This window comes from Pipistrellus kuhlii, unplaced genomic scaffold (genome assembly GCF_014108245.1).
Source record: "Pipistrellus kuhlii isolate mPipKuh1 unplaced genomic scaffold, mPipKuh1.p scaffold_m20_p_1, whole genome shotgun sequence".
NCBI lineage: Eukaryota > Metazoa > Chordata > Mammalia > Chiroptera > Vespertilionidae > Pipistrellus > Pipistrellus kuhlii.
This window is the reverse complement of record NW_023425404.1, coordinates 129,835,900-129,863,338: the sequence shown is the minus strand read 5'-3', so window position 1 is coordinate 129,863,338 and position 27,439 is coordinate 129,835,900. Positions and strand designations below refer to the sequence as shown.

At 36.2% G+C, this 27,439-nt stretch overlaps 1 protein-coding gene across 3 annotated transcripts in view; it reads right to left on the bottom strand.

The window, feature by feature from the left end:
• COL25A1 (collagen type XXV alpha 1 chain) overlaps positions 1-27,439 on the bottom strand; it is a 452,093-nt gene that overhangs the window by 63,353 nt on the left and 361,301 nt on the right. For all 3 annotated transcript variants that reach the window (XM_036409348.2, XM_045589089.1, XM_036409357.2), the window contains exons 13-18: positions 24,765-24,818; positions 22,467-22,493; positions 20,089-20,133; positions 13,488-13,520; positions 13,017-13,052; positions 7,991-8,035 (exon numbers count right to left, since the gene is read on the bottom strand). In XM_036409348.2, the coding sequence (XP_036265241.1) occupies positions 7,991-8,035; positions 13,017-13,052; positions 13,488-13,520; positions 20,089-20,133; positions 22,467-22,493; positions 24,765-24,818 (240 nt within the window). The remainder of the gene's footprint in view (positions 1-7,990; positions 8,036-13,016; positions 13,053-13,487; positions 13,521-20,088; positions 20,134-22,466; positions 22,494-24,764; positions 24,819-27,439) is intronic.

Below are 27,439 nucleotides of genomic sequence, written 5' to 3'. Positions count from 1 at the left end.
TAACCCCCCAAATAATGCAAACAATAACCATCTTTACAAACCAAGAAGGCAAGAGAACCTGGCCTTCTATAGTACAAAAAGGCCAGTGAAGTCTAGGAAATGCACTAAGAACTTGACCTTTCTGAACTCTAATAAAGACCATAGAAAATCTGGACCAATTTTTCTTCAAACTCACATTTGATACATATCAAGGAAGTATTTCAGATAACCTTACTTTAACTTTTAAATGACTATTGGGACAATTTACCTAACACTAGTTTGTCAAATTTACATAAAGGATGTCCTTCATATAGATGAGAAGAGTCAGCAAATATGGGAATGGGGTTATTAGTCAAGGTGAAAAGGAAGAGACAGACAGCTTCATTCATACAGAAATTGCTCACCAGGTGTTTCCCTATAAACTTCCAGAACTCAACATCTGTTACATAGAAGGGTGGACAGAAAGTCCTAACTGATTAGCTCTTGCCCACAGAAAAATCTCTGGTTTTTCATTTATTACCATTTGTTTTATTTTTACAAGTCATTATCAATTAAAGGAGTACAAGATATCATTTTTTAACCTGTCTAAAAAGACTCTATTACCTGCTTAAACCAAGCCATGTTTCCCATGATATTTGTTACCCCAAGCAGATCCAATCTTCATTGCCCCCAAAACAGTACCACAGGGCTCAAAAATATGTGCTGATTTGCGTGGGTGCTAAAAGCCTCACCAATAATTTTGATTAATGTGTCTTGACACTGAACGCATTAGCCATACAATATTCTTCTTGCTTAAAGGCTAATTAGAATTCAAGTCAGCATGATACCTGCTTTTGAGGATTACAGCAAGGACATTTGTTGTAATAAGAACCTCCAGGCAGCCAGTTTTGGTAATGATTGATTTGTAAAATTATTGAGGGGGAAAAAAGGAGAAAGTAGAGCTTGTCCCAAAAACATTTATTTCCCTTTAGGATCAAATCTGAGTATAAATTAAACCATCTTGGTGGTTACGATGAAAATGAACTACCATAGCAGGTTTATTTAAACCCCAGAAAACATATCTTTCTGATTTTATTTTTCTTAACAGAATTACATCATGAAAGCACATTTGCTGTATTTATTGGAGGTTTTATTCTGGCTGCTAAAAATCTCTGATTTCTGGTTGTCTGAGTGTCCTAATTGGACTCTTAAATTATTCAACTGCTCAGACACACTTGGTGCAAGCAGGAAATAATTATAAGTAACAATAACAATGTTATCCTTTTAACCGGCATTTTTTTCTTTTAGGAATTCATTTCATATCCTAAGTTACTTCCAAAAAGTTTCCTCTGCTATTTTTAAAATGTGATTTGATGTTTCTGAGGAAGAAACCTCCTCTCTAGTGGATTTAAACTTAGGTTTCTATTAGATTACTTAATCCTCAGAATGCCAAAATAAACCTTCCCATCACCTTTAAAAGTTAGTCTTTATATGAGTTAGTGTCAAAGATGATTTCATATAATGAGGTACAAAGAGTTACTGTCTCATAGCCTCCCGATCCTCAAGTTCTTGTTCTAAATGTCAAATTTTCACTAATGGGGAAGCCAGAGCAAAAATATCAAGCTATGAGGGAAAATACAAAAATTTCTTTGCCATCTAACTGATTTGATGTGATTTTTACTGTTTTATGTCTCCCTACTGTATTAATTTCACTATACTATGTACATTTTTTTTTCAATTTCTTTTCTGAATATGAGATAATCTGGTGGTCCATGCTGAAAGGAGAAAAGCAATAGCATTGAAAAAATCAATATATGTAAAAAAACGTCTGGGACCCTACCCAGTTTGGCTCAGTAGATAAAGCGTCAGCCCTCAGAGTGAAGGCTCCCGATTTCTGTCAAGGGTACATACGTAGTTGCGGTTGAGGTAGGTGTGGGAGGCAACCAATGGATGTGTCTCTCTCACATTAATTTTCTCTTCGTCTCTCCACCCTTCCATTCTCTCTAAAAATCAACGAAAAAATGTTCTCTAAATAAATAATAAATAAATAAATAAACTGTTTCTCATTTTTAATGTCACCTCCATTGAGACATAAAATCTTAGGGTGATGTTTTATTTAAAAAATGTCTTGGGATAGGCAACACCATGACTGAGGTCTAGAGAATTTCTTAATTTGTCAAGTTTCCTTCTGCTTCTGTGTGAACAGCATCAGGAAGGAGAATTTTGACAGCACCATGTCTCACACCCAAAACACTGTATCCCATCATCCTTTGTCCCTGGAATATACTCAGATGATAGGAAAAGAGGAATATTATGTAGCCATGTTTCAAAAAAAAAGTAGGTTATCTGACTATTCTTAAATGTAACATTTACCTATCACTGCAAATGAATTTTCAGAATTTATACCTATTAACATGTAGAGAATAAATGTCTTTATGTTCCTTAGGTTACTGATTTTTAGAGAGAGAGGAAGGGACATGGATAGACAGATAGAAACATTAATGATGAAAACCATCGATCAGCTGCCTCTTGTATGTCCTCTACTGGAGATCCAGCCCACAACCCCAGCATGTGCCCTGACTGGGAATCCAACCTGTGACCTCTTGGTTCCTGAGTCTACATTCAACTGCTGAGCCACACCAGCTGGGCGATGATCCTCATTTTATAAGGAAATGTAATGACATAGATTCATGAACTGGTGAGGGGCACGACCAGATCTGCACAGTGGTGATCTGGCTCTGCAGTTATGGGTCTTGACTCCTGCTCTATACTCCTTAATTATTAGGGTCACATAATCATAAAAGGGCTAAGAAATGTATTTACATTTTTTTCCAAAATAACTATGGGGAGAAAAGGGTTTTAAAAATTGGAACTTTGAATCTTACACTTTCATGGGATATCAGAAAAGCTATTTATAAGTTTTGCCCATGAAAAATATATTTGCAAGCTTATTTATAAAAATAATTTTCTGAGTTCAAATCTTATTCCAGAAGATCAATGTCTGCATGGTACATTGTGCATAATTTAATTTTCCCAGTTGAACATCTTGACACTATATGAACCATGAATGCATGAAATAGGAATTCCAAATGTCTTCCACATGGTGAGAGGACTTTCCAATACTTGTGCAGGAAGCTGAAGAGTAATTTGAAATTAAGTTATGCCTGTTCTTTAGTGACTTTTATTATGTATGCCTAAGGTAGTAGCACTTTTCTCTGAGTGGGACCCTGAGGTGATAGATAGATGAGTCTGCTGTCTGTATTTAGGTACTTTGCTCATTTCCTGAGAGCTGTGTGGAAGGCATTTGAATGCTCATTAAATTTCCAACCATTCCCCGAGTGCAACAGGTGGCAAATCAAAGCTTCCCTGGTATGTCATGTTGGTTTCCTCAATGTCTTGGAAATAAATGGATGGCATTGCATGCTCTCCGTAGTACCAGCTGATAAGGAGGCGATGAATAGCAACAGGAAGTATTTCCAAAGCATAAACAAACACACAAGTTTGGGGAGGTTATGACTAATGTTCTTGCTACCATACTTTCTAAATACATGAAAGTGGTTTCATCTTTTAAATATTGTTATCTTTCAAACTATGAAATCATGATGTACTTTCCTATGGTTAGCTACCTAATAAAAGCAGGTATATTCAAGAAATAATAACATCACAATTTAATGAAGCTATATCATAAAATTACAAACTTATAACTCTAAATTTGTGACTATTCAATGAGTACTAATGACTATGATATGTACTTCAATTGTCTCCTTTACAAAATTACTTATTTATACCGAGAACCTGCTACATTATAAGGAAATCATATCACTCACATCCTGAACTAGAGTGAGAAGACAAGGCTTATTCATTCAAAAATAGAATCTGCAATTTATATAAACTTTTAGATAGTTACCTAACAGTCCATGGTAATATACAGCAAAGGTTTTTGTCACTATGATCACTAGTCAGCATTGGAAAAGGAAAGACAAATGTCAACTATATGATCTTGATAGAATTTGTCTGGCAGTTGTGTATGACCGTAGGAATAAAAGTATTTACTGGGGGTGGCAAATCACCAACATCTTTCCTAATTTGAAAGAATTTGAAACATTCAGATTAGTCCACAGATGACTAGAAAAATGACCTAGGATATTTTAGGACATAAAAGAACTAAAAGGGAATGATAATAAAAAGTAGTAATTAAAATTGTTTGTTTTAAAGAAAAATGACTCAAAATCATCACCCTATATACTCTCTGAACAAGGAAATGCCTCATGCTCAGGAGAAGTAACAACATGGAAGTCCCTGCTGTGGCCATGGTGTTGACACCACAGCCCTTCTAACTTACAAACGAGTGCTGCATGAAGACCTGCCCAGGTCCTTCCAAAACGCTCCTTTTATTTATTTAAATTTAATAAATCTTTATTGTTCAGATTATTACAATTGTTCCTCTTTTCCCCCCCATAGCTCCACTCCAACTGGCTCCCTCCCCACCCCACTCCCTTACCCTCCCCCCACTGTCCTCATCCATAGTGTATGATTTTTGTCCAGTCTCTTCCTGCATACCCCACACTCCTTTCCCCCAGAGAATTGTCAGTCCACTCCCTTTCTATGCCCCTGATTCTATTATATTCACCAGTTTATTCTGTTCATCAGATTTTTTTATTCACTTGATTTTTTGATTCATTTGTTGATAGATATGTACTTGTTCATAATTTTTATCTTTACCTTTTTCTTCTTCTTCTTCTTAAAAAATACCTTTCAGCATTTCATATAATGCTAGTTTGGTGGTGATGAACTCCTTTAGCTTTTTCTTATCTGTGAAGCTCTTTTTCTGCCCTTCAATTCTGAATGATAGCTTTGTTGGGCAGAGTAATCTTGGTTGTAGGTTCTTGCTGTTCGTCACTTTGAATATTACTTGCCACTCTCGTCTGGCCTGCATAGTTTCTGTTGAGAAATCAGCTGACAGTGTTATGAGTGCTCCCTTGTAGGTAACTAACTGTTTTTCTCATGCTGCTTTTAATATTCTCTCTTTGTCTTTTGCTCTTGGCATTTTAATTATGATTTGTTTTGGTGTGGTCCTCTTTGGATTCCTTTTGTTTGGGGTTCTCTGCACTTCTAGGACTTATAACACTATTTCATTCACCAGATGGGCGAAGTTTTCAGTCATGATTTCTTCAAATAGGTTTTCTGTATCTTGCTCTCTCTTTTCTTCTGGCACCCCCATAATTCTGATGTTGGTAAGCTTGAAGTTGTCCCAGGGGCTCCTTACACTATTTTCATATTTTTGGATTCTTTTTACTTTTCCAGTTGAGTGTTTTTTTTTGTTGTTTTTGTTTTTTTTTTTTTGCTCCTTTGCATTTTAAATCTTTGACTTGATTCTCGCAATTCTCTAGTCTGCTGTTAGATCTCTGTATAATATTTTCTATTTCAGTCAGTGTATGCTTAATTTCTAGTTGGTCCTTTTTCATATCCTCGAGGGTCTCGCTAAATTTATTGGCCTTTCTAGAAAATTCTTGAAAAACCTTATAACCATGATTTTTAACTCTATGTCCAGTCATTTCCTTTCCTCCATTTCTTTCATTTGTGATCTGTTTCTTTGTCTCCACATTTTGGCTGTTTCCCTGAGTTAATAGAGTGTCTTTGTGTGCTAGATGTCTTTAGGGCCCAGTGGCTCAGCCTCCCCAGTTACCTGTGGTGGAAACTCTTGGTGCACCCCTTTGTGGGCTGTGTGCACAGCCTTGTAGTTAAGCTTTGATTATTGTTGGTATCACTGGAAGAAATTGACCTCCAGGTCAGAAATTGACCTGTGTCTATGATAGGTGAACTTCTGTGCTGGAGACACCCTTATGAGACAAGACTTGCAGAAGCCTCTGTGCTCACCTTGGATGGGACAGAGTCTCAGAGTGGAGCAAACAGCATTGGTTTCCCGTCAGCTTTGCCCTAATAGACCTCTGTGTTTCTGTGTACTGTGATAATAGCTGCAAGCATCTCTAAGAGAAAGCCGCTCTTGAGTTCGACCCACTGCCAGATAGTCCAGTTTCTCCCCGAATGAGTCTGGGTGCCCAGAGTCTCACCTGGAACTGGAGTTCAGTGTAGTCAGAAACTTTTGTCTTCCTCCTGCTTGAGAAAGCCAGCCGTATACTCAGTTGTCCACCCTCTTTGCATGCATGCCTCAGTACCTCTGCCTTCCACAGTCCCTCTGAGTCTCAGTGTGCTTTTCTCTTTCCTGACAGTCCAATTTCTCCCTGTATGAGTCTGGGTCCCCAGAGTCTCGCCTGGAACTGGAGTTCAGCGCAGTCAGGAGCTTTTGTCTCTCCCCCACTTGAGAAAGCCAGCTGCGCACTCAGGTGCCAGTCCTCTCCTCATGTGCATCTCAGTACCTCTGCCTCCTGAAGCTCCTCTGAGTCTCAGTGTGCTTTTCTCTTTCCTTCTAATTATAGAATATCTATTCAGCCAGCCTTCCTGTGATTCTGGATGATGTTCGTTTTGTCTTTTAGTTGTAGTTTTGAAATTGTTGTGTGAGGCAGCAGTTTAGTTGTCTACCTATGCCGCCATCTTGGTTTCTCTCATAACACTCCTTTTAAATGCCTTTCTTTTACTTATATTGCTACAAGGTTTTTATAATTAATACTGACTCTAACTTTCTTAAGTTTATTTAAAAAAAAAATCTATGACCTTTCAATCATTTTTAAAAAGCACCTTTTTAAAAAATGTGTGAAGAACTACTAAGGAACTGCCATAAATTAACTCTATAGTATGAAATCACATATTCATTTATTAAGTTATTTTTGCTAAATATCAAATGTTAAGGAAATAATTTGGCTTTTTAGTAAACTATTGTCATAGAGCATATATTTCCAAGGAAGAAACCAAGATTAATAATACATTAAAAATACACATCTGAACTTCAATAAACTAATCTGAAACCATCAAACAAAAACCAAAGTCTGAGTGCTAAACTGGAAAGATAGCTTTCACATCTGTTAACTACTCCAAATATACCCATAAAATATTGTGTATGATACCAGATCATGTCTGGGAACTCCATAATTTAACATATTTATTCTAAAATCATATCATTTCATCTAACACACTTCAGATACAACATTTATAAAACAGTATACACAATCTGCACAGTGAAACTAGAAATATTAATTTTAGAATGGTCTAACACATACTGGAGATTAATTTAAAACTCTATAATGTGATAGCAAAATATATATATATATATATTTAAAAAGAAGAAAACTCTATAAAGTGAGAAAAATGTAAGGAAAAATCCACTTGCATTGTATTTTCCTATCAAACAGTTCTGGAATTAAAAAAAAAAAACACACAAAAACTTTAAAATAAGAAGCTGATTTTAAAGGAGAAACTTTAGCTAAAGCAGAACTTTTAAGCCTTCTCTGTTGCCATGTGAAAATTTTTGAACAATTAAAAATATTTCTTAACATTTTTAGATGGTTTAAAAATATGTAAACATTTTAAACTCAGCTTTAAGCAATTATTTCAAAAGATACATTAAAAATTTATGGGAACAGTATACTGTATGAGTCAAAGTAGTTTAATAAAATGACTTGTGTTTTTTAGTGAGAATTATTGACAGGAAGTGGAAGCACAAACCATTTTAGAGGGATTGTTATATTGAGCATATCATAAAACAGCTGCCTAAGTGTTAGATTTATGGGGATGTGAACACTATAATTCTGGTAAAAAAAAAATATGTTAAGATCTTAAGAATAAAGCTAAATGTGAATGTAGACATTCTAGACTTTAAAGAATTCCTATGATTTCAAACAAAGTGGCTTTTACATTTATTTAAGTTAGGGGCATATCAGGTTACATAAATAGTCCAGAGAGTGATAGGAAATTTTAAAAATACCTATGCTTAATTTTTAATTAAAAAATTTAAGTGGTTGAGAGGTATTTAAAGAACAGCACTATGTTTTTAGTTTTCACCCCCTCCCTATCTTCCTGCAATTTCTGTGACTCAGTTGCAGTTCTATGAAGCCAAGACTGTCAGTGCAGTATTTACCTTTATCCCCGGAAGTCCAGGAAGCCCAGGAAGCCCTGGTTCACCCTACATAGGAAAATCACACAACATTATAGAACAATATCCACTCAGCCACAGTCTCTGGAGAAAAGCATGGCAAATGTTCCTCGCTGAATACTTGCCATCTACATAGACACTGTCTCGTTTCAAGAACTTGGTGAGAGTACATAGTTCAGTCAACTCTTGATTCAAAATTGGTTGACCCTTTTGCAGATTTCCCTGCTGTGAGTGGCTTTAGTTCTCTGCTCATAAGGCATCTCTACCAGAAGGAATAAAGAGAAGTACAAGGAGAACGAGCTCCCACATTTTACTAATTTCTGGTAAATGGTTTGCTAGGGAGGCGGAAGCTCTGCCGAAGTGAGGATTATGCATGCATCTGAATAACGCCTCCGAGTCCAGTGCTCTCTTGCCTCAAATAATCAAGAGTTGGCTGTGTGAACAGATGGTTACATCAACACAATATACATTAAAAGTCGTGCTCACTTAAAAGTATAGTAAGGTTTCTTTTCCATTCCTGAATGATGAGAAGATAAATGCATGGTTAATATTATACTTAACTCCAGCCCATATTTCTGACAATTGTTGAGTCTGGGTAACCCTGCCTAACAATTTAGGGCTAATGGTACCATGCAGCTGTTCCTGAGTACAGGTCTGAGATTAAGTGGCAGATTTGGGGTGAGCACACTGGAGTCATGATTAACCTTCTCATTTTCACAGAATGGTCTACATTATTTTAAGTACAAAGTATAGTGACAAGAGGTTACATTGCTTAGAAAATCTCCTGAATTCCACTAAAGGAGCATAATGGAATTGCTGGAGAAAATGAAAGTCCATCTTGTGCTGGATTGAGGTGACTATTTGTGGAAAGTAAAGGGGTTACACATTTTCATGATAGTCAGTCAGTGGGAAGATAGCTACACTAAGAGACAGGAGTATCAAACTAATAAATTGGTAGAGGGAGGTATTTCTTTTCATCTAAATGTTTTAACAACTTTTATTTCAAAGAAAATATATTAAGAACAATCAGACATTTCATTTTTTAATATTATTACTTTAAAATTATGAAGAGTCATAATTTGCTCTATTATCATCATAAATTATTTCATCTTCTGTTGATTAAGCTGTATGGTTAGACATAGGAAGGACAATGACGTTCCTGATGGTTTAGGTCAAAGGTGCTTCAGGAATGCAAAAGAAAAGCTATTATGTATGAAACTACAAATGGAAGTTTGCATTGTGAACAAGAACACTAAGATGAGATTAAGCAAGAGAAGAAAGGATGATTACTATGAATTTTCTATTTCATTCAAGTAAATTATAGTTCATACAGATACCACATTATACATTTGATTTTATTTTTCCCCCCAATCAATAAATCTAGGAAGATCTAGTAAAAGGGGGTTGTACCCATATCTTACTGAAGATTCTCATTTACTTTATTTTAAAAAATATTGATTTCAGAGAGGAAGGGAGAGGGAGAGAGAGAGAGAGAAATATTAATGATGAGAATCACTGATTGGTTGCTTCCTGCATGCCCCACACTGGGGATTGAGCAAGTGCCCTGATTGGGAATCAAACTGTGATCTCTGGTTCATAGGCCAACTCTCAATTACTGGGCCACACTGGCTGGGCAATACTCTTTTACTAAAAAAAAAAAAAAAAAAAAAAAAAAAAGCCCTGAAAAATACTACATTGCAGTAGAGTTTACAACCAAAAAAATTAAATCTATTGGTGACAAATTTAGAATTCTTTTTTATAAATTTTTTTAGAAAAGTTTCCTAAATCTCAGGACATTTGAAATACATGTGAAAATGTATAGGTTTTAATACTGTTTCCCAACAGTTCTCACCACACCCTTCCCTCTGGCCAAATTAAAAGGATTGTATGACTAATTTGAAGAAAGATATTTATATACACATGCATATATAGACACACACCCATGTTTTCTAACAATGAGAATGACTTATAAGACATTATGGAATATTTTGTAATATAGATTGAATACTTAGAGACTTTGAGCACATAGTTGTTCCCTACATTATATGTGTATGTATGCATATATAGAGGTTATAAATGTATATATTAATAAACAAATGTTTCAGAAATTAATATTTCATAGTTGTATTTTCATAAATTTAACATTTCCAAATTTATGCTTAATTAAAGTAAAGATTATAAAATATTTAATGTTATCATTTGTGGAACATCTCTTAACAGTCTTAGGAAGGTATTTCTTCCTATATGAAATTTCTATCTTTATACCATTAAGGCTTATCTTCAAATTAAGAGAGTAATTTAGTTAATTCCTCTATTCTTGCCTACTCTTTGGTTCAGAAGCTTCTCTGAGTTGAGATCTTGGGCAATCATTGCTCAAGGTGAGATCTAAATCATAATTAAGAATTAGTTTGTTATTCCATTTAAAGAATACTTGTCTAAGTAGACTGAAATTCACACAGATACATTATATAATACTCATGCTTTCCTTTCCCTTTCCCTCTTTTCCCTACACCTTAGGTGGTCTCTGTCTACTGTCAAAGAACACTGCCTTTACCCCATGTCCCTGTGATGGTCCACTGTCCTTCCTGATAGAATTTAACTGTGAGAGTCCCTTCCAATGGGAGATCAAGTATCTTTATTTACATGGAGAAGTTGGTAAGGAAAGAATTATGTGGTGAAACACAATATCTACACACTTCATAAACATATATACACATTCTAACTCATCTATCAATCACACACTCTAAAGAACAAAATACCAGACAGTGGAAACTAACCAAGGGGCTTTTCATCTTCTATTTTTCTGGGAATCTCCCTCATGCAAGAGCTTCAGTGCCACTGAACCCACAGCACAGTTTTGCAGTGGTGAGAAAAGGGCCATGAGAGATCTCTTGAATTGATTTTGTAGTCATTTCTGTTTGCCATTTTCTAATCTAAGTAAGCAAGCCAGCATAGAAATACTCTACTTTTAAATTAATGTTGGGGTAAGTATTGCTAAAGCCAGACATTAGACAAAGGAAATCATAAATATTGTGGGAAAGTGAGATTACATCGAAGGGTAGAATCTGGCCTACATATTAATGGAAAAGATGCTGCTCATTTCAGGGCACATGTTCATTCAGGCTAGTTGAAAACTTTCCTCATTATAATTTAAAACAGGTGCTTGATGAAATACAAAAGAAATTCAATGTTTCCATATGCAAATCTACAAACTTCCAGAAATGAATCTAAAGTATATTTCTAAATATTTATGATAAGGCAATGTTTTATCAAGTAACTAAAAATCAATTTTGACTTTCATTAGCTGGGTGGAGGGAGTTTGGTGGGAGTGTGGAGGGATTGAGCAAAAGAGAAAAAACTCATGAACATGAACAATAGTATGGTAATTGCAGGGGGATCGAGGGGGGTTGAGGGAGGTGGAGAAGGGTATAGGGAGGATAACGGTGATTGGAGGAGACCTGACTTGGGGTGGTGAACACACCATATAGTGTACAGATAAGGTGTTATGGAATTGTGCACCTGAAACCTGTATAATTTCATTTACTAGTGTCTTCCCAATAAATTCTATAAAAATGGAAAAAAATTAAAATTAAAAAGTGAAAAAAAGATATTAATGGTTGTAGAGATTTCTTTTTAGAGACATCACAGAATTGAAAAGCAGCTTAAAATTAGCCTTTAATTTTTACTAAGGGCCCTAAAATTAGATCATCGGAGAAGATTAGTTTTTGCTTTTTTTTTTTTTTTCTCTCAAATCAAAGCAGACCATGGATCTCTATTAGGGCGGGTGGCATTACTAATTTCAAATTTCTCAAGTAAAGAATCAGGAGGAAATCTCAGGAACTGAATAGCAAAATTTTCAGAGTTCTGCTGGGCTCTTTGGAAAAGTTTCAACTTTGCCTGAAACTGGGCCTGATGAATCATTACTCTTAGATTCTTAGTTTCTAGGGGAAAATCTATTTTTAAAGTAGAGAAACATCTAAAGAATTTGAAAGACCTCAAAAATTACTTTAACCCACCTGTTTAAAACAAAGCAATGATCCTCTCAGTGGCTTCAAGAATGTGGGAACATTATTTTATCATGTTTTAGGGTTCCAAACTACTACAAGGGCATTGATTCTCTCTTTCCCTTTACACTAATGAAATAAATTCTATATTTTTATTCATGTCCCTCTTATTCCCCCCCTCCCGCCCCCCACATCAGCTACTGCTAGACAAAGACAGAGTCATGCTCTTCAGAGATTTAACCTAATGGGGAACTCACATTTACTTGTTAGCTGTAATACATCTGTTATCGCAAATCTGACTGCACTGGGCACTGATGGCCAGATGCTGTGACAATAAACTGCTAACAGTTGTTTCCTGCCTCAGACTCAAACGAGAATATGGGTCTCAACACATTCACTGCATGTTCTCTCATTCATCACTGAAGTGAAGCACACATGATAAACATAAAATTATGTCTATATCTAGAGAATGGTTAAAGTGGTTTGGCTAGTGTCTGTAATTAAATTTCAGCTTATGAACAAACCTCTTTGCATAATATAACAGTCAATGCACAGATAGATATTATTCTCATAAAATTGTCAGTAGGGTAGTATTTGAAATGAGAGAAAAAGGAATATAATTTAAAAAGAAATTGTCCATCCTTCCCTATTGAAACCATTTAGTAAATATTCATTTCTTCTCATGAAAGATAGAAGCATGCAGAGTGTCTTTAAACATGCAAGGTAAATTGTTGCATTCCAACCCAACTGGTCTTTGTCAGTTTCAAACAGCTCAGCACATGTAGACTTTAGCTCATTAGGCATCCTTTTACATGTACACAGTGTGTTTTCACTTTTGTGACAGCATTATCCCTTTTAAAATACAAAACAATCAACAACACTCAGCATGCAAAACACAGAAACCACCCCATTTTGTAATAGTCATCCTCATACCACACAGCGGACAGTCGATATAAAATGGTGAAATAGTGCAAAGATCACACTAAAATAAAGATGATATTAATTACCTTTTGCCCTGGACGACCAGATTCTCCAGGTTCTCCCTGGCCAAAGAAAGCCAAAGATGAAAAGAACAGTCTTATAAGAATTTTCCAAAACCTTTAAGCCTCTGAACACTCTCACAGAGATGGCCCAGCCTCCTTGATCACATATATTTCATTTTTTTTTATTCTGTTACTCTACATCTCACTAAACACAGGAAACACTTTTTTTTCTTTCTGTGACTATACCTAAAACTCACATACAAATCCACATTTCCATTAAAACCAATCAGAAAGGGAAGAGAAGGCCAGACCTCTTATTAAGCTTTTATCAGATTTCCAGCAGATACTTCCTGTTGTATTTGGGGGCTGTTCATTGCAGGAGAATCGGAACAGAGTTATAACCATCAATGGTGGTAAAAGAGAAGAGAAAGCAGAGGCTTATAAAAATCAAAACTATAACTCCTGGGGTACACACTCTTGTATGGTTAGCGTTACCTTAATTCCTGCAGCAGATGATCCAGGGTCACCCTAAAATGAAACCCACGAGAGATTATTCCACAAATTATGGGAACAGGAAACACACAAACACACAGAGAGCCATTATCGACAGGGGCACTCAAGGGAACCCCATGACTAATGTGCTTAACTAGGCTCCCTAAGACTTTGTATCAATCTTTCAGCTGTTAAAATGTCAGCAATTTCCTAGATAAACAATGTACTTTCTGAAAACATGGATTTACTTTGAATGCAAAATATGTAAGGACCATTATATTTTTTGAAATTATAAATATATAAATAAGGGCCTTTTTCCCTGATCTACTGCTGAAATTGTATTCTAAAGCAATACATTGTAATTTTGGGGATCTGGAATTGTGGTTTCCTCTGTTTCTGGAATTTATTAATGTCAGTGGCTATCATCTAGTGGGAGTCCCCTGACCCTTCCAGTCTTCAGAAAGTCAGGGTTCAACAGATGAAGTCAAGGGTTAATGATGCTGTGTTGGAAAAAGCCACGCAGCAGGTCAGCTTGTCTCCCCTTGAAGCACTGTCCCAGCTTTATTTACACGTTTTTCCCAGCTTTACACTTATTTCATTGTAACCCAGTCACCGGAAAGTTACAGGATGATGAATGGCTTGTGGGTGGCAGGGACACATGGAAGATCTGAGAGAAAAATGTTGAGATAGAATCAGGTTTTCTAAAAGGCACTGTATTCCACCCGGATTTCACAGAGGGCGTCTACATTTCGAGGGCAAATATGTTATAAATGAGCAGATAGGGATGAGTGGAAATGACTGTGGAGGAGAGCTGAGAATGCTGCTTTTTCTGAAATGAGGACAGCAAACGGCCGGCATTTTCAAGCTCCTTCTAGCCCTCTGTTCCATGAACATAAAGGGAGAAAACTTAGTTTTTTTGAGACTGTTAAGAAAATAGAAATAGCCACAAGGAGAAAGGCACATATTGGGATTTCCTCAGCTGTTCTATCTGTGCAAGTGCGCAAGGAGCTCTGGGGGTCTATTTCCTTGTTCTCGATTTAGGAAGCTGCTCACCAGTCTCATTCAGGGAGAGAAGGCCCCAGGCCTCTGCATGTGCAGACGGGGCACTTGTCCCCCCCTCTTATTCTTACCCCCTCTCACCTCTTCCTGTGGCTGGCACCTTCTCTTCCTTTGGATCTTGGCTGAAGTGGCTTTGCCACAAATAATCCTTCATTCACCAACCAACCAACCAACTTAGACACATGTCCCTCACATATAATCAGACCATGCAGCATAACACACTTCATAATTAGGTATTTATGTTTTCTGCTGGGTTTTTTGTTTGTTTGTTTGTTTTTGTGTCTCTCCATGAGATAATCAGTGTCTATTTTTATTCAGTGGCTGGCCCATAGTATATGTTTGTTACACATATGGTGAATGAACAAATCTCAAAACAGAATATTTTAAGCAAATCACAAGTTAAGAACCAAAATGAAAAAACTTTAGGAAGGAAAAATAAAACTTAGGAAGGAGATGGAAATAATAAATTAGCTTATTGAAGAAAATGAGATATATATGTGAATTTCTTTGACATCTATACTTAGTATTGCCAAGGAAAAAGATTAAACCATAATGAAACATTAAGAAGCCTCCAAATATTATAGAATGACAATGATTTTTCTTCCCAATCATTAACAATTAGTTGAGTTCTAATGGGAAGTGAAATAAATATGGCTACTAATACTTATATATTTCTACTAAATCAAGTCTAAAAGCTATCAACACAAAGGAATCAATTTTGCAAGATTTTGCACAAGACCTTTGTATTCATAAAAGCAGTTTTGACTTGGCTAAGTCTCCTCTTTCATCTCATTTATACCTCAAAAAACTCCCATGATTTAGGGCAGATATTACTATATCCATTTAATAGATGAGGAAATTGAAGCAACTAGATACTGTGAATTTTTGAGTTCCTAAATTCTATTGTCATAAGAGAATTATTGGTTTATTTCTTTTTGACAACAGGACATAAAGGTTATAGTAAACTATAAGCACAGTTGTTTATATTAACTGTAGGTTAAATACATTTTTTCAGTATTTTAACAGAGAGTGGCTAGATAACCGGCTAATGAGATAAAGACTAGATTTAGTTCTCAGAAAGTAGACGGAAAAACAAAAATGACAGTTCTCCAAAAGACTGATTTATTTGTGGGAATTGGAGCAGTTTCGTTTGTTGGACAACTATGAGTGATATTTTAACTCTCTTAAAAATTTAGAACTGTGAAATCTCAAGGAATTTTTATATCTTTTAAGTGGCAAGGTAACTGCTGGAAGACACTCATAAGTTAAACATTTTAAAGGATAATGCCACAAGTAGTGGGAAGAAAAGTCAGTGTTTATAATCCTCATTCCACAAACAGTGAAAATGAATACAGGATTAAAGTAGGGAAAAAGAACCTGTGCCTTAAGTATACTCTTAGCTTTATAAACTGGTTGGTTTAAAAACAGAAGTTTGCATGGGATAAGTCATAAATGGGGAAAATACTTTCAGAACATACTCGAGGTAAATGAATTTGACTTCAGAATTTTTCATTCAAGCACATAGAGTTATTTTTAGTTATGATTATTTTCAAACACAAAACTCAGTGTATAATTTTGTGTATGTGCTAACAAAGTCTATGTGGGTATATAAAGTGAATGTGGCCATATTTCTGTCCTTCATTTACTAATTATCTATTGAGCACCAATTATGTGCCCGCCATGTTCTGGATGCAGGGATGCTAGGAGCTGGGTGACAACGGTGAACCAAGTAGTTGCAATCCCCTTATTCACTTACACATGTGCACGAAGACATCGCTGATTGAAAGCATCAAAGATACTTTCTTTTCACTTAAATAAATCTGGCATAGGAAGAGATTCTCAGGTTTGGAAAAGTCTGTGTCACTGTAAATACACAGAAGACACGACACACAAATGCACAGCACAGGCAGAAGTTCTCCCATTCAGTGGAAGTAAGAAACAGCTTAAAGTAACACATTTTTTTTCTAAAGATTATTCATTCAATAACTATTTGTTCTCTTCCAGGAACTTGGACTGGGGCTAGAACAATTTGGTATCATATAGTTTTTTCATGGTTTGTGTTTTATTTTTCAGGGAGCTGGATGTCCAACTAAACAAAGAATTAAATAAATTCTGATACAGGTTCTGAAAGGGATCATAAGGAGGGCTGTGGGAGCATGCAGTAGGTAACATAACCAATTCAGAGGAGACTGGAAGGCTGACCCAGGGAAATGACATAAATTCACGTTTCAGTGGCCTGAAGAATAGGATGCAGGGGTCCTCAAACTTTTTAAAGTGGGGGCCAGATCACGGTCCCTCAGAGAGCTGGAGGGCCAGACTATATGAACTACTAATTCCTACTGTAACACCTCGGCTGCGCTCACTGCCCAAAAAACCTGGCGGGCCGGATCAGACTCCTCTGCGGGCCGCATGTGGCCCACAGGCCATAGTTTGAAGACGCCTGGCTGTCCTACACTATAGGAATCAGAGGTGCCAGGTTAGAGAAGACTCTGCATCGGTTGGGGTGGGAGCACGCACCGAGAGAGCCCTTTACCTGTGGTTTTAAGAAAAGAAGACAATGTGCTTGGTGGTTCTCAATAGGAGCGTGGCTTCTGCAGAAGCTCAAGGGATGGAAATCACAGACGTTATGCAGTCATACACCGAGAAGGCAGAGTATTTACGGGAATGGACATGGGGGAGCAAAGAGAACGAAGGCACAGGAAGTAATACCAAGAAAACGAAGGCGGAGCTTCTGCACCCACAGACACTATTATGAACAAAGGAGTGGCACCGCCAAAACCATCCAGCACGCCGCACTGCAAACAGCTACTATCAGGTGGAGGGAAACAGAGAAGAAACCCACTTCTACTTTTGTTGGTGGAATCAGCATTCCAAAGAGCAGAACGCAGCCCTTCCAGACTAACCCCACCCATGACTGAAGCCGGTCTCTGGCAGGTCACTCTTAAACCTGGAGTGCACCACGCTCGCTGGCCACAGGACGCCCAGCCCAGTGGTTTTATAGTTGCACAGCGTTTCCAGATGACCAGTCTGGAAAGGCTTAGATTGCTTTACCATCCAAAGGCACCGAGTTGGATCAAAAGGGAAAAAAAAATCCTATTAAAGTGAATCCGTCCATGACGTAATTTTTACTACATCAATGGCAGAAACGAAGCATTTTTTGATTTTACATCTCCAACTTTGTAGATGATGAATTAGTTTCACATACTAAACCCAAAAGCCATGAGAAGAGTGTTTCCAACATGCTGGAAACAAATTATGTGACAGAAGCAGGAAATGTTTAAAAAACACATCAAAAATTATATTCCAATTACAGCATTCTCGGGGATGAATGCTGCAGGTCAGATTACATATTATATGCTGCAGATTCCTATTTACAATTCCCTGTTTAGACCCATTGCAAGTTTATAGAAATGATTTCCGTTTTAACTGAAGCATTTCTTGCACTTAATTTCAGTTGACTAATAAAACTTCTTGATAAAAAAGAAAAACAACCAATCTAGTTGATTTCAATTTCCATGTGGTAAGAAAGCTAACATTTATTGAGAGTTTACTATGTGTGAGTCAGTATGGTAAACGATTTGCATTAATATAAAGAGTAAGAACAGTATTCCTTTGAGATGAACATGGTCTTGTAAAAGAAAAAAGTTACTTTGCTATTGGAAAATTACATTTTAAAAAATGTGTGATTAAAGAAACAATTATTGGCCTATATTAAAAAAATGAAGCTTTAAAAGTATATATCTTCTGAAGCATAAAATTCTGAACGTAAGTTCACTTGGCATACTTTTTTTTCCTTTACTTGAAAAAACTGCTCTCTGTTTAGATTTCCTGTCTTTAAACTGAGGTGGCAACTATGGCCCCAGGGCCAGATCAGCTACCCACCTGTTCCTGTATAGCCCATGAGCTAAGAAGGGATTTTATATTTTATATAGATTTAAAAAATCAACAATAACACTTCTCAGCACATGAAAATTTCACAAATTAAGATTTCAGCATCCAAAGATAAAAAATTATAGGGCACCGCCATACTTATTTGTGTATATACTGTCTACGGGTGCTGGCACACTACAATGACAGAGTTGAGTAGTTGTGACAGAGGTCATCTGGCCCACAAAACCTAAATATTTACTTTCTGGCCTTTTATAAGAAAAGTTTGTTAACATCTGCTTCTAAGCAAAATAAGAAAAGTTAAATATAACACACAGGTTTATATGTCTAGGGTTTGAAACTTTGAGAATAATTGAGGTATATCATAGTTCTCATTACTATTAAATATATTCATGTCATATCTGATTTCAGCATGATACTTAAATTTGACAGGTAAAGAGAATGGGCCTACATCAGTGATTCTCAATTAGGGGTCATTTTGTCTTTAGGGAACATTTGGCAACGTCTTGAGATGGTCTTGGTGGTCACAACTCAAGGATTCTCCTGGCATGCAGTGGGCAGAGCCAGGAAGGATGCTAAACATCCAGCAGTCCCCACGACAACAATCTGGTCTTGTCAATTGTGCTGAGGCTGGGAAACCCCAACCTCCAAGCAACTGAGAGCCTACCCTAAAGGCTAGTCTGTTCTTGAATACAAACATGACTGCTACTGGGTGACATTACTCCATTCCTACCTTCATGCCATATTTATATTAATATTTATAAGAACGAGAAAGATAAATTTCTCTTTACTTTTATGGGTATGTTTTTATGAGTAACCATTACCCATCTGTATTGTAATAAATTTCAAAGTGGAATGTTCTTATTCTGAACTATAAGCCTAAATAAATAATTCAGTTCTTTTTTTTTTCTTCTCAATACTCAACTACTTAGGCTGATTTAAATTAAAATATGGCTGATATTCTATTTTCAGTTTCTTAAAAAGATCTTTTCTTTCATTCTTAACAGATAGTACAAGGAAAATAAAATATCCTCCTTATGTCAGAGATGTCTGCCAGTCTGAACTGAGGCAGATTGTTGGAGGGAAAAAGAGAGGGAGTAGGAAGATAAACCACAAGACCACTGTGCTGTGAAGAGTGGTTTAAAGAACCAAAAGAAATGACAAAATATCTGGATTGAGTACATTTCAAGTTGAGGCAAATCTTCAACTCCATTAGAGAATCTAATCAGTGACATTTACTCTCAAACTTTTAAAATCTCACTCTAATCCTCTGACCTGTTCTCTCCTAACACTGGGACAAACAGAATCACTTTAGAAATTCTATTTTTATATCTGCATATAAAGGGAGTGTGCCATTTATACACGAATGAGTGCTTTTATTCCTTGAAAGCCTAGAAACCTCACTACAGATTTTTAGAAATCTGTGACCTACCCTTTTATGTCTAAAATATTTAAATGTATAGCTAGGAACTTGAGGAATAATCACCTTTTATATATTACATACTTAAAGATTTTCTACATTTGTAGAATTTTCTATTTTCTTATGAAACAAAGATACTACCATTCACATATATTTTTCAAAACTTCCCATTTCCATACATTCAGAATGCTATTTCTTGCTCATACACATACACTTTTGTATTTGTCAACATTGTACCTTTTCTCCTGCATCACCTTTGGGACCACTCTCGCCAGCATCTCCCTAAGAGGAGGGAAAAAGCGATACATGTAAAATATATTGGTGACATTATACAAGAGCATTTTCCATTATTTTAAGTTTTCTTTAAAAAGCACCATATATTAAAATCTGTTGCAAATGTTCTACTTGAGCAGTTGGCCGATATCACTGGTCTAAATACACTTTTTTTTTTTTTTTTTACAATGAACATGGCTGAACAGTTTTAAATTACTCCATGATATTAATGAAAAGCAGCAATTTCTCTGATTTCTAGTAGCTTGTTCTGGCACTTAGAGTTTCCTTCATTCCACCTCTTTCTCCTCTGCCCAAAAACTCCACCGTAACACAGACTTTCTCCAGACAATTCCCTCAATATGCCACCTGCCTCTCCACTCTATGCCTCCTCCTGCCACCTGAACCCCTGGCTCCTGCTTTCCCTTTAATCTGTATAAATCTGCTCTTGTCTTGAAGCCCTTCTCAAATCTTCAGGACCCCAAAGTGCACGAGACAGCCCTCATGACTTGTGCCCTGAATATCTGACTTATCTGTACTTACATGTGTTGCATTTGGGAAGTAAATGTTTTTTATTTTATTACAAAACTGCTTTTTAAAATCAAAACTTGGGGAATTTATGTTTTCTTGGTTATTTTTGAGATTTCCTATGCCTATTCCTTCATCAACATCTCCTTTCTATCCACAAAGCAATGTATTGGGAAAAAAAAGTCAGTTGTTTATTACCCATGCTTTGCTTCCTTAAACTCTCAATTCTTTCTGTCTCGTAGCATGTTATGGTGAAAATATCGTCGATTTGGAGTCGAGAGACGAAGCCCGACTCCAAAACTGACTGGGAAAATGAAATTTTCTATGCCTCGTATTTTTCATGTGTGACATAAGGGCAAGCATACTTTATGGGGTGGTAAGAAATAAACAATGTACTGTGTGTAAAGCAACTAGGACAGTCTCTGGCACAAGCTGTTAATGATAGCCGCTAGGCAACAACAATGCATTATTGTTCTCACACTCCATAAGCCCTCTGTCTAGCTTCAGAAGAGGTCACTTTTCTCTCACTTAAAAATGGCCTTAAAATAAGAGAGAAACTATTGATGACTGTTTCCCTGAGAGAAGGAGGGGTGGCGAGGGAAAAGACATTTTCTTTTTCTCTAGCTTATTTTCCTGTTTCAGGAGCATGAAACCTGCTCAGGCCTTTGTCTTTGGTGACAGATACCACACGGCAGCCTGGGAGCCTGAGCTGCTTTGTCTGAGGAGCCCGGATGGTGCTGGCTCTGCCCCTTTTTTCGCCTTAGTGTCCACACAAAAGAGTCACCGGGTGACTAATTAACTTCAAGCTAATTACCACGAACTGGCTGGATGCCACATAGATACACTGATAATCTGTTATGAGGAACCTTAATAGGCAGCATACTTTAAAAAATTGCTTGGAGATCCCTTTATTAAAAAACAAAACCAAATAAACTAACTTTCTTATTAGGAAAACAGGCCCAGAGTGGATGTGGGACAGAGGGTCTGAGTGTCCCCTCTGGTTTGTTCTCCTTCCATTTAAATAAGTGGCTTTTGTTCTTTTTGTTTCTCAAAACCCAAATTACAGTTACATTTAAAAGTTCGCTGGATCTTTAGAGGTACTTCTTTGAGGAGCAGAGGTGATGACACTGATTTGTCAGAAAGATCAGATCACGTATGAAGAGCGTTTTGGAGTATCTGGAGGTTTCCTGTGCAGACAGCTCACTTCTCAAACACTATTAGGTAGCACAAGAACCAGGAAAGTTAGCTTTCAAATATGCGCTGGGAGTCTAAAAATGGTCAGGACATGCCCAAAGGTAGTAAGGAAGGACAGCAAAGAGAAATTTAACATATGGCACTCTTCTTCTTTTGTTTCTCTTTTTGGTTTTTATGGGAATTCTTTGTGGGGCAACTCTCAGTATATTCGCCGTGGTAAACATCTGTATCCCTTTAACTCTGTGACCTAAGAAGCAGTAGAGAGATGTGGATGGTCAGAAAAACACCGGAGTGGCATTAGCGAGCAGGGAGAAAAGAAATTCTGTAGGCCCAGGGATTTCTGAAAGTCATTTAAAATCCAGATATAGAATGTTTAAATTTGCTCCCTTTCCCTCCATTTCTTTAAGTCCTTTAAACATTTCTCTCTATACATGAGAATTACACAATTTTCTCCTTGCACTAATTAATTATGAAAAAAATAAATAAAACAGTGGCCATTATATCTATAGCTATACATCTATATATCTATATCTAAATCTATTCATCTGTCCATTCTTCATACAGTCAGTGTGGTACCTCTTTGGGAGGGGGAGGAAGATAAATGTGGGTAGAATAAACCTCACCTTTTCTCCTCGCTCTCCAGGTTCTCCCTGGAGGAGAACAAAAGAACAAAGATTGAGTGACATATTAAATTGTAATTTTTAAAAATTAAACAATATTATTAACACCTAATTAAAAATACCAAACAAAATTAGATATTGAACATAGTCGATAAATTATGTGACCCTTTTGGGGGGCAATATATAGTTGCTATATGAAAACAAACAATAATATGAGTTTCCTGGAGAATTTGGTATGGATATCAATATAAAATAAAATCTTAACTCTTTGCTTTCAGAGGACTGAAGGAAGATATTTAAGATTATCATTCTTAAAATGGGACTCTAAGGAGAACAGTGTGGTGGCAATTTAATGTCTTTGGCAGTTTTTTAGCCTAGGACTTTGTATTCTGCCCAAACTCAGAGTCAGTAAGGTGGGTGAGCACATGCTTGCACCAAGTCTTTATTCAAAGCAGCCCCTGGCACATGGACTATTTCAGGGTTTCTGAGTCCCTGTGTAGTTCCATCTTCTCCCATCATGACCATAATTACAGTCCTGAACTTGGACCCCCTCACAATGTCATGAACTCTCTTTACCCTACTGGTAACCAGCATGTTCTAAATCAGGTGTACTTTAGGAGGCACCGGTACCTTCAGAAAAAAACACGAGAATGGCAGGATCAAAGTGAGTTTAGGAGAATGTCTCTACTAGTCCTCAGAATGATGACCCCGCCACTGTGAGGACTAAAGTGAAAAACCGTGCTCTGCGGAGTATCTCACTTTCCCTCCCCCCGGGAAGGGACAAGGGATGGTGTGGAAGAGTTCCAAAGTAAATTATACACTTTAGGTGAATATTCCCTTTACAAAAAGTGTGAGTGCTGCCATATGAGATCAACGGCTTCAAAAATGGGTTAAGGCGATTATTGTGTTTTTAAAAATTATAACCCACTCTAGAAGTCAGTTTGGAGTCAAGATTATTTTCACTCCTTGGAAGCCAGCCTGACCCTTTGGCTTTCTGAATTTCTGACTACCTTTCAGCGCTCAACATCCATCCGAGGGTTGCTAGGCAACAGACGAATAGCACTGAGAGCAGGCCTTGAGCATTCACTCCTATCACTTGCCTCTTTAGCACAGAACAAGAGAGGGAAAAGACAGGAGAATGGCTGTAGAACCAGAAGGAATATTTTCTTTCCTCTCTTACAGGACAAAGGACAGGTCTACAGGTTTCAGGTCCATCCTAAGCGCCCGTCAATAGCAACGTGATCTGTACAATCAGCTGACAGGCATCTGTGAGTATGGATAAATACCAGCACAGCTGACAGGATTAGACGTTAGTTTTGTACTTCAAGGGATGTACAATCATCAAAGGATTTGGGATTTGTCTGCCTGTTTGGTTTAAACTAAACTGTCACCAATCTTTTTATATTTAACAGATTCATTTGTTCTTCAAGAAACAAAGAAAACTTGCAATCCAAAAAAATAATCTTCATTACATTTTTTCCCTGTTTAGTAATTGACTACATCCATTTTTAAATTTTAAACATGCCACGTCTTTATTCTGCTCTTCATTTGATTAACTGGTTGTGCTCTGTAAGTGCTAGAGGTCACCAAATCTTGAGGAAAAGCAGCAGCGGCACTGAGAAGAGCTTCGTTAGTAAGTTATGTAAATAGTATACAAATTTTAGGAAGTATGGACATGGCCTATGTTTTATTTTATTTTATTTTTTCATTTTTTATTAAGGTATTATATGTGCACACATCTTACCACTGGCTTATGTTTTAATATGCTCATATTAAGTAGCAAATGACAAGGTGATTATTGTTTCAGATATGACTATCTGAAATATGGACTTTCTCATGTTAAGTGTCACAAAATATAGGTTTTAAAAATATATATATTTTATTGATTTTTTACAGAGAGGAAAAGAGATAGTCAGAAACATCGATAAGAGGGAAACATCGATCAGCTGCCTCCTGCACACCCCCCACTGGGGATGTGTCCGCAACCAAGGTACATGCCCTTGACCAGAATCAAACCCGGGATTCTCTCTATCCACTGAGCCAAACCGGTTTTCACCAGAATATAGGTTTTAGATGATTTTATCCTGTATGTGTAATGCTAACAAGAATCACAAGCATAATTTATTCATTAGTCGCAAAGTTCTGTACTGTAGCATATTATACTATTGACAAAACAAAAAACAAAAAACAACAATAATAAATAGGTAAAACCAAGGAGATATTTTTAAAAATTGTAATAATTTATGATTTCATGAAAACTCATGTCTCAAATAATCTTACTTAAGTTTTATTTGTACTGACCTTTGGCCCTGGTATTCCGTTCTGTCCCACTGCTCCAGGCAACCCGGGCTCACCCTCAAAATAAAAAATAGGTACTACTAAATACCATAGACAAAACCAGCACATTATATAGAACATTGGAAGATATGGTGATTCAACATGCTCTAAGTGTAGATAGAAAGTAAGTGTCCACCAGTGTAAAAACAAGTTAGCTTATTTGGTTCAAAATTCCATGTGCTAAGCACCAAGGATAAAATGGGCTAATTTCCTTTGTTCAATCTTTTCTCCTTTAAGAAAGCAAAAGCAACTTATCAATGTGAAATGAGCATCTCCCATGGTACTGGGTACATTGCAGGCAACAAATAAGTATTTGTTGCATGTGTAAAAGACATCTGAAAACATAAGACTTTTAAGTCTTTAGTCAGTTCAGGAAAATATAGACTAAATCATTATATAATTAGACTTAATCAAATGAGCATTTCCAAATCTAAATTGTGAAGAACAAACACGTCTACTTAATTCATTTAGACACATTTGATACAAAAGTAAAAAGTAAAAATGGCTTTGTTTTCTCTTTCCAATTTCACTGTAAAAATAATTAGAATGAAGCATTCAGACTTATGGCTCTCGTCACAGTGAATGATAGGAATTTGGGGGAAAGATGATGGCTATTATGCTAGAAAGCATTCCATTTCAGAAAGATGATGATGCACACCAGTCCTTTCAGATGCTGAGCCAGCAAATGTTTACCAAGGAGGAGCAGTGCCTTGGAAAGGCCCTGGAGCAAAGGAGAGATACCCTGGCTTTCAGTGCTTCCATGTGGCTCCAACGTAGAGCAACTAGAACTTCATTTTCTTTTAAAAACATTTTCAAAGCCCTTGATTATGTGCTCCAATGATTGGACCACTTTCTTCTTCCACTGAGGGGTGTAAGATTGCTTCTTAGTTAATTTAAAAAACACACACAGATTTCATCCTTAGATTAGTTGTAGTTTCACAGCAAATTTAGTTGATTTTTAAGCATGTTTTTAAAGTCAGGATTGTGTCATTTTAATATTGGTGCTCTCAGCAAATATACACATGAACATGTACATGTATGAAGATATGTACATTAATGATCATCATAATAATAACATTTAAGTGCCAGAAACTTTACATTTACTAACTCAATTATCACAAATTTCTATGTTGTAAGTGCTGTCTTTATCTCTACCTATCAGATGAACAAAGTAAAGCACAGAAAGGTTAAATAATTTTTTCAGATTTACACAACCACAACCACAGTTGGAACTCTCATGATCTGGCATAAGAGACCTTGCTCTTAACCATATGATGTATCGCTGAGTGAGGGAGTGCATCCGCAGGTCGGGAGAGAGTAGATGAATATTCTATCTCCATTATCAGTCAGTTTATACTTCTCATTTATAAATGCTTTTTCAGGATGTATAGAAACCTGAATTAAATATTACTTACAAAGATGATTTATGTACATCTATCAGATAAACTAAGTAATGTGAAGTTATGGTATTTTTCTAGAAAAAAAAATGTTTTACTATTATACTGGATTATTATAATTGTGAAAGTCTTAACTTCCTGGAAGAAAGTCTGCTTCCTATATCAAGTTACACTATAATCATAACTCTTGCACTTTCCTTGCTAAAATGGCAAACTGCTGACTTGGAATAACATTGGCCATTATAGGGAAATTTTAGATAGACCCTTTGTAAATCAAAAGGGCAAGAGCTTAGAAATAGAATCCACCCTGAAAGAGGACTATCATTTTACTGTGCAACCAGAAAAAGAGCTACCCAGTCTGTTTTCTTCAAAGACTACAACAGGATGCGCTAATGTCCAAACTCATGGTTGAATGTAAAGGAGATATTACCAGGAAACAATACAAACTTTATTTAGACTTTGAAAGAATAACCATAGTAGCAATGATATAATAATAATAATAATAATAATAATAATAATAATAATAAATGGGAAAGCCCAGCATTTTTAGTAGGTTGTGTAAATAGTATGTAAAATTTAGGCAGTATGGACATAGCCTATGTTTTAATATGCTCATGTTGTGTCAAATGACCAGTCACATTTGAAACTTGGACATCCTCTTGTTATTTAAATGTACCAGAATATAGGTTTTAGACAATCATATCCTGAATTTGTAATGCTAACAAGAATCACAAACATAATTTATTCATTAGTTATAAAGATATATTGTAGCATATTATACTATGGACAAAAAAAATTATTTTCGGTCAAAACCAGTGGGATATTAAAAAAATTATAATAGTTTATAATTTCAAGAAAACGCATGTATCAAATTATTATACTTGTTTTACTTGTACTAACCTTTGGTCCTGGTATTCTAGACAAAATACATGCTGAGATTTTAAAGCAAGGAAGAGAAGCATTGCTTAGGTATCTTCGTAACATCTACCTTAATATATGGACATTGAAGGACTAAAACTTGATCCCTTTTTTCCTTAATTTTATACATTTTAAAAATAATATTTTAACATAAAAGAAAACAAATAAAAATGTACCCATAATTCCCTCACCCTATAAAAATTTTCATTTTGTCCTGTTTCCTTTTAGTCTCTTTTAATGTATGCTTATAAATTTTAAGCAATTGTCAGCTGATTACATAGTCTGATCTATTTTTTTTTAATTATTATTTTACATTACACATTA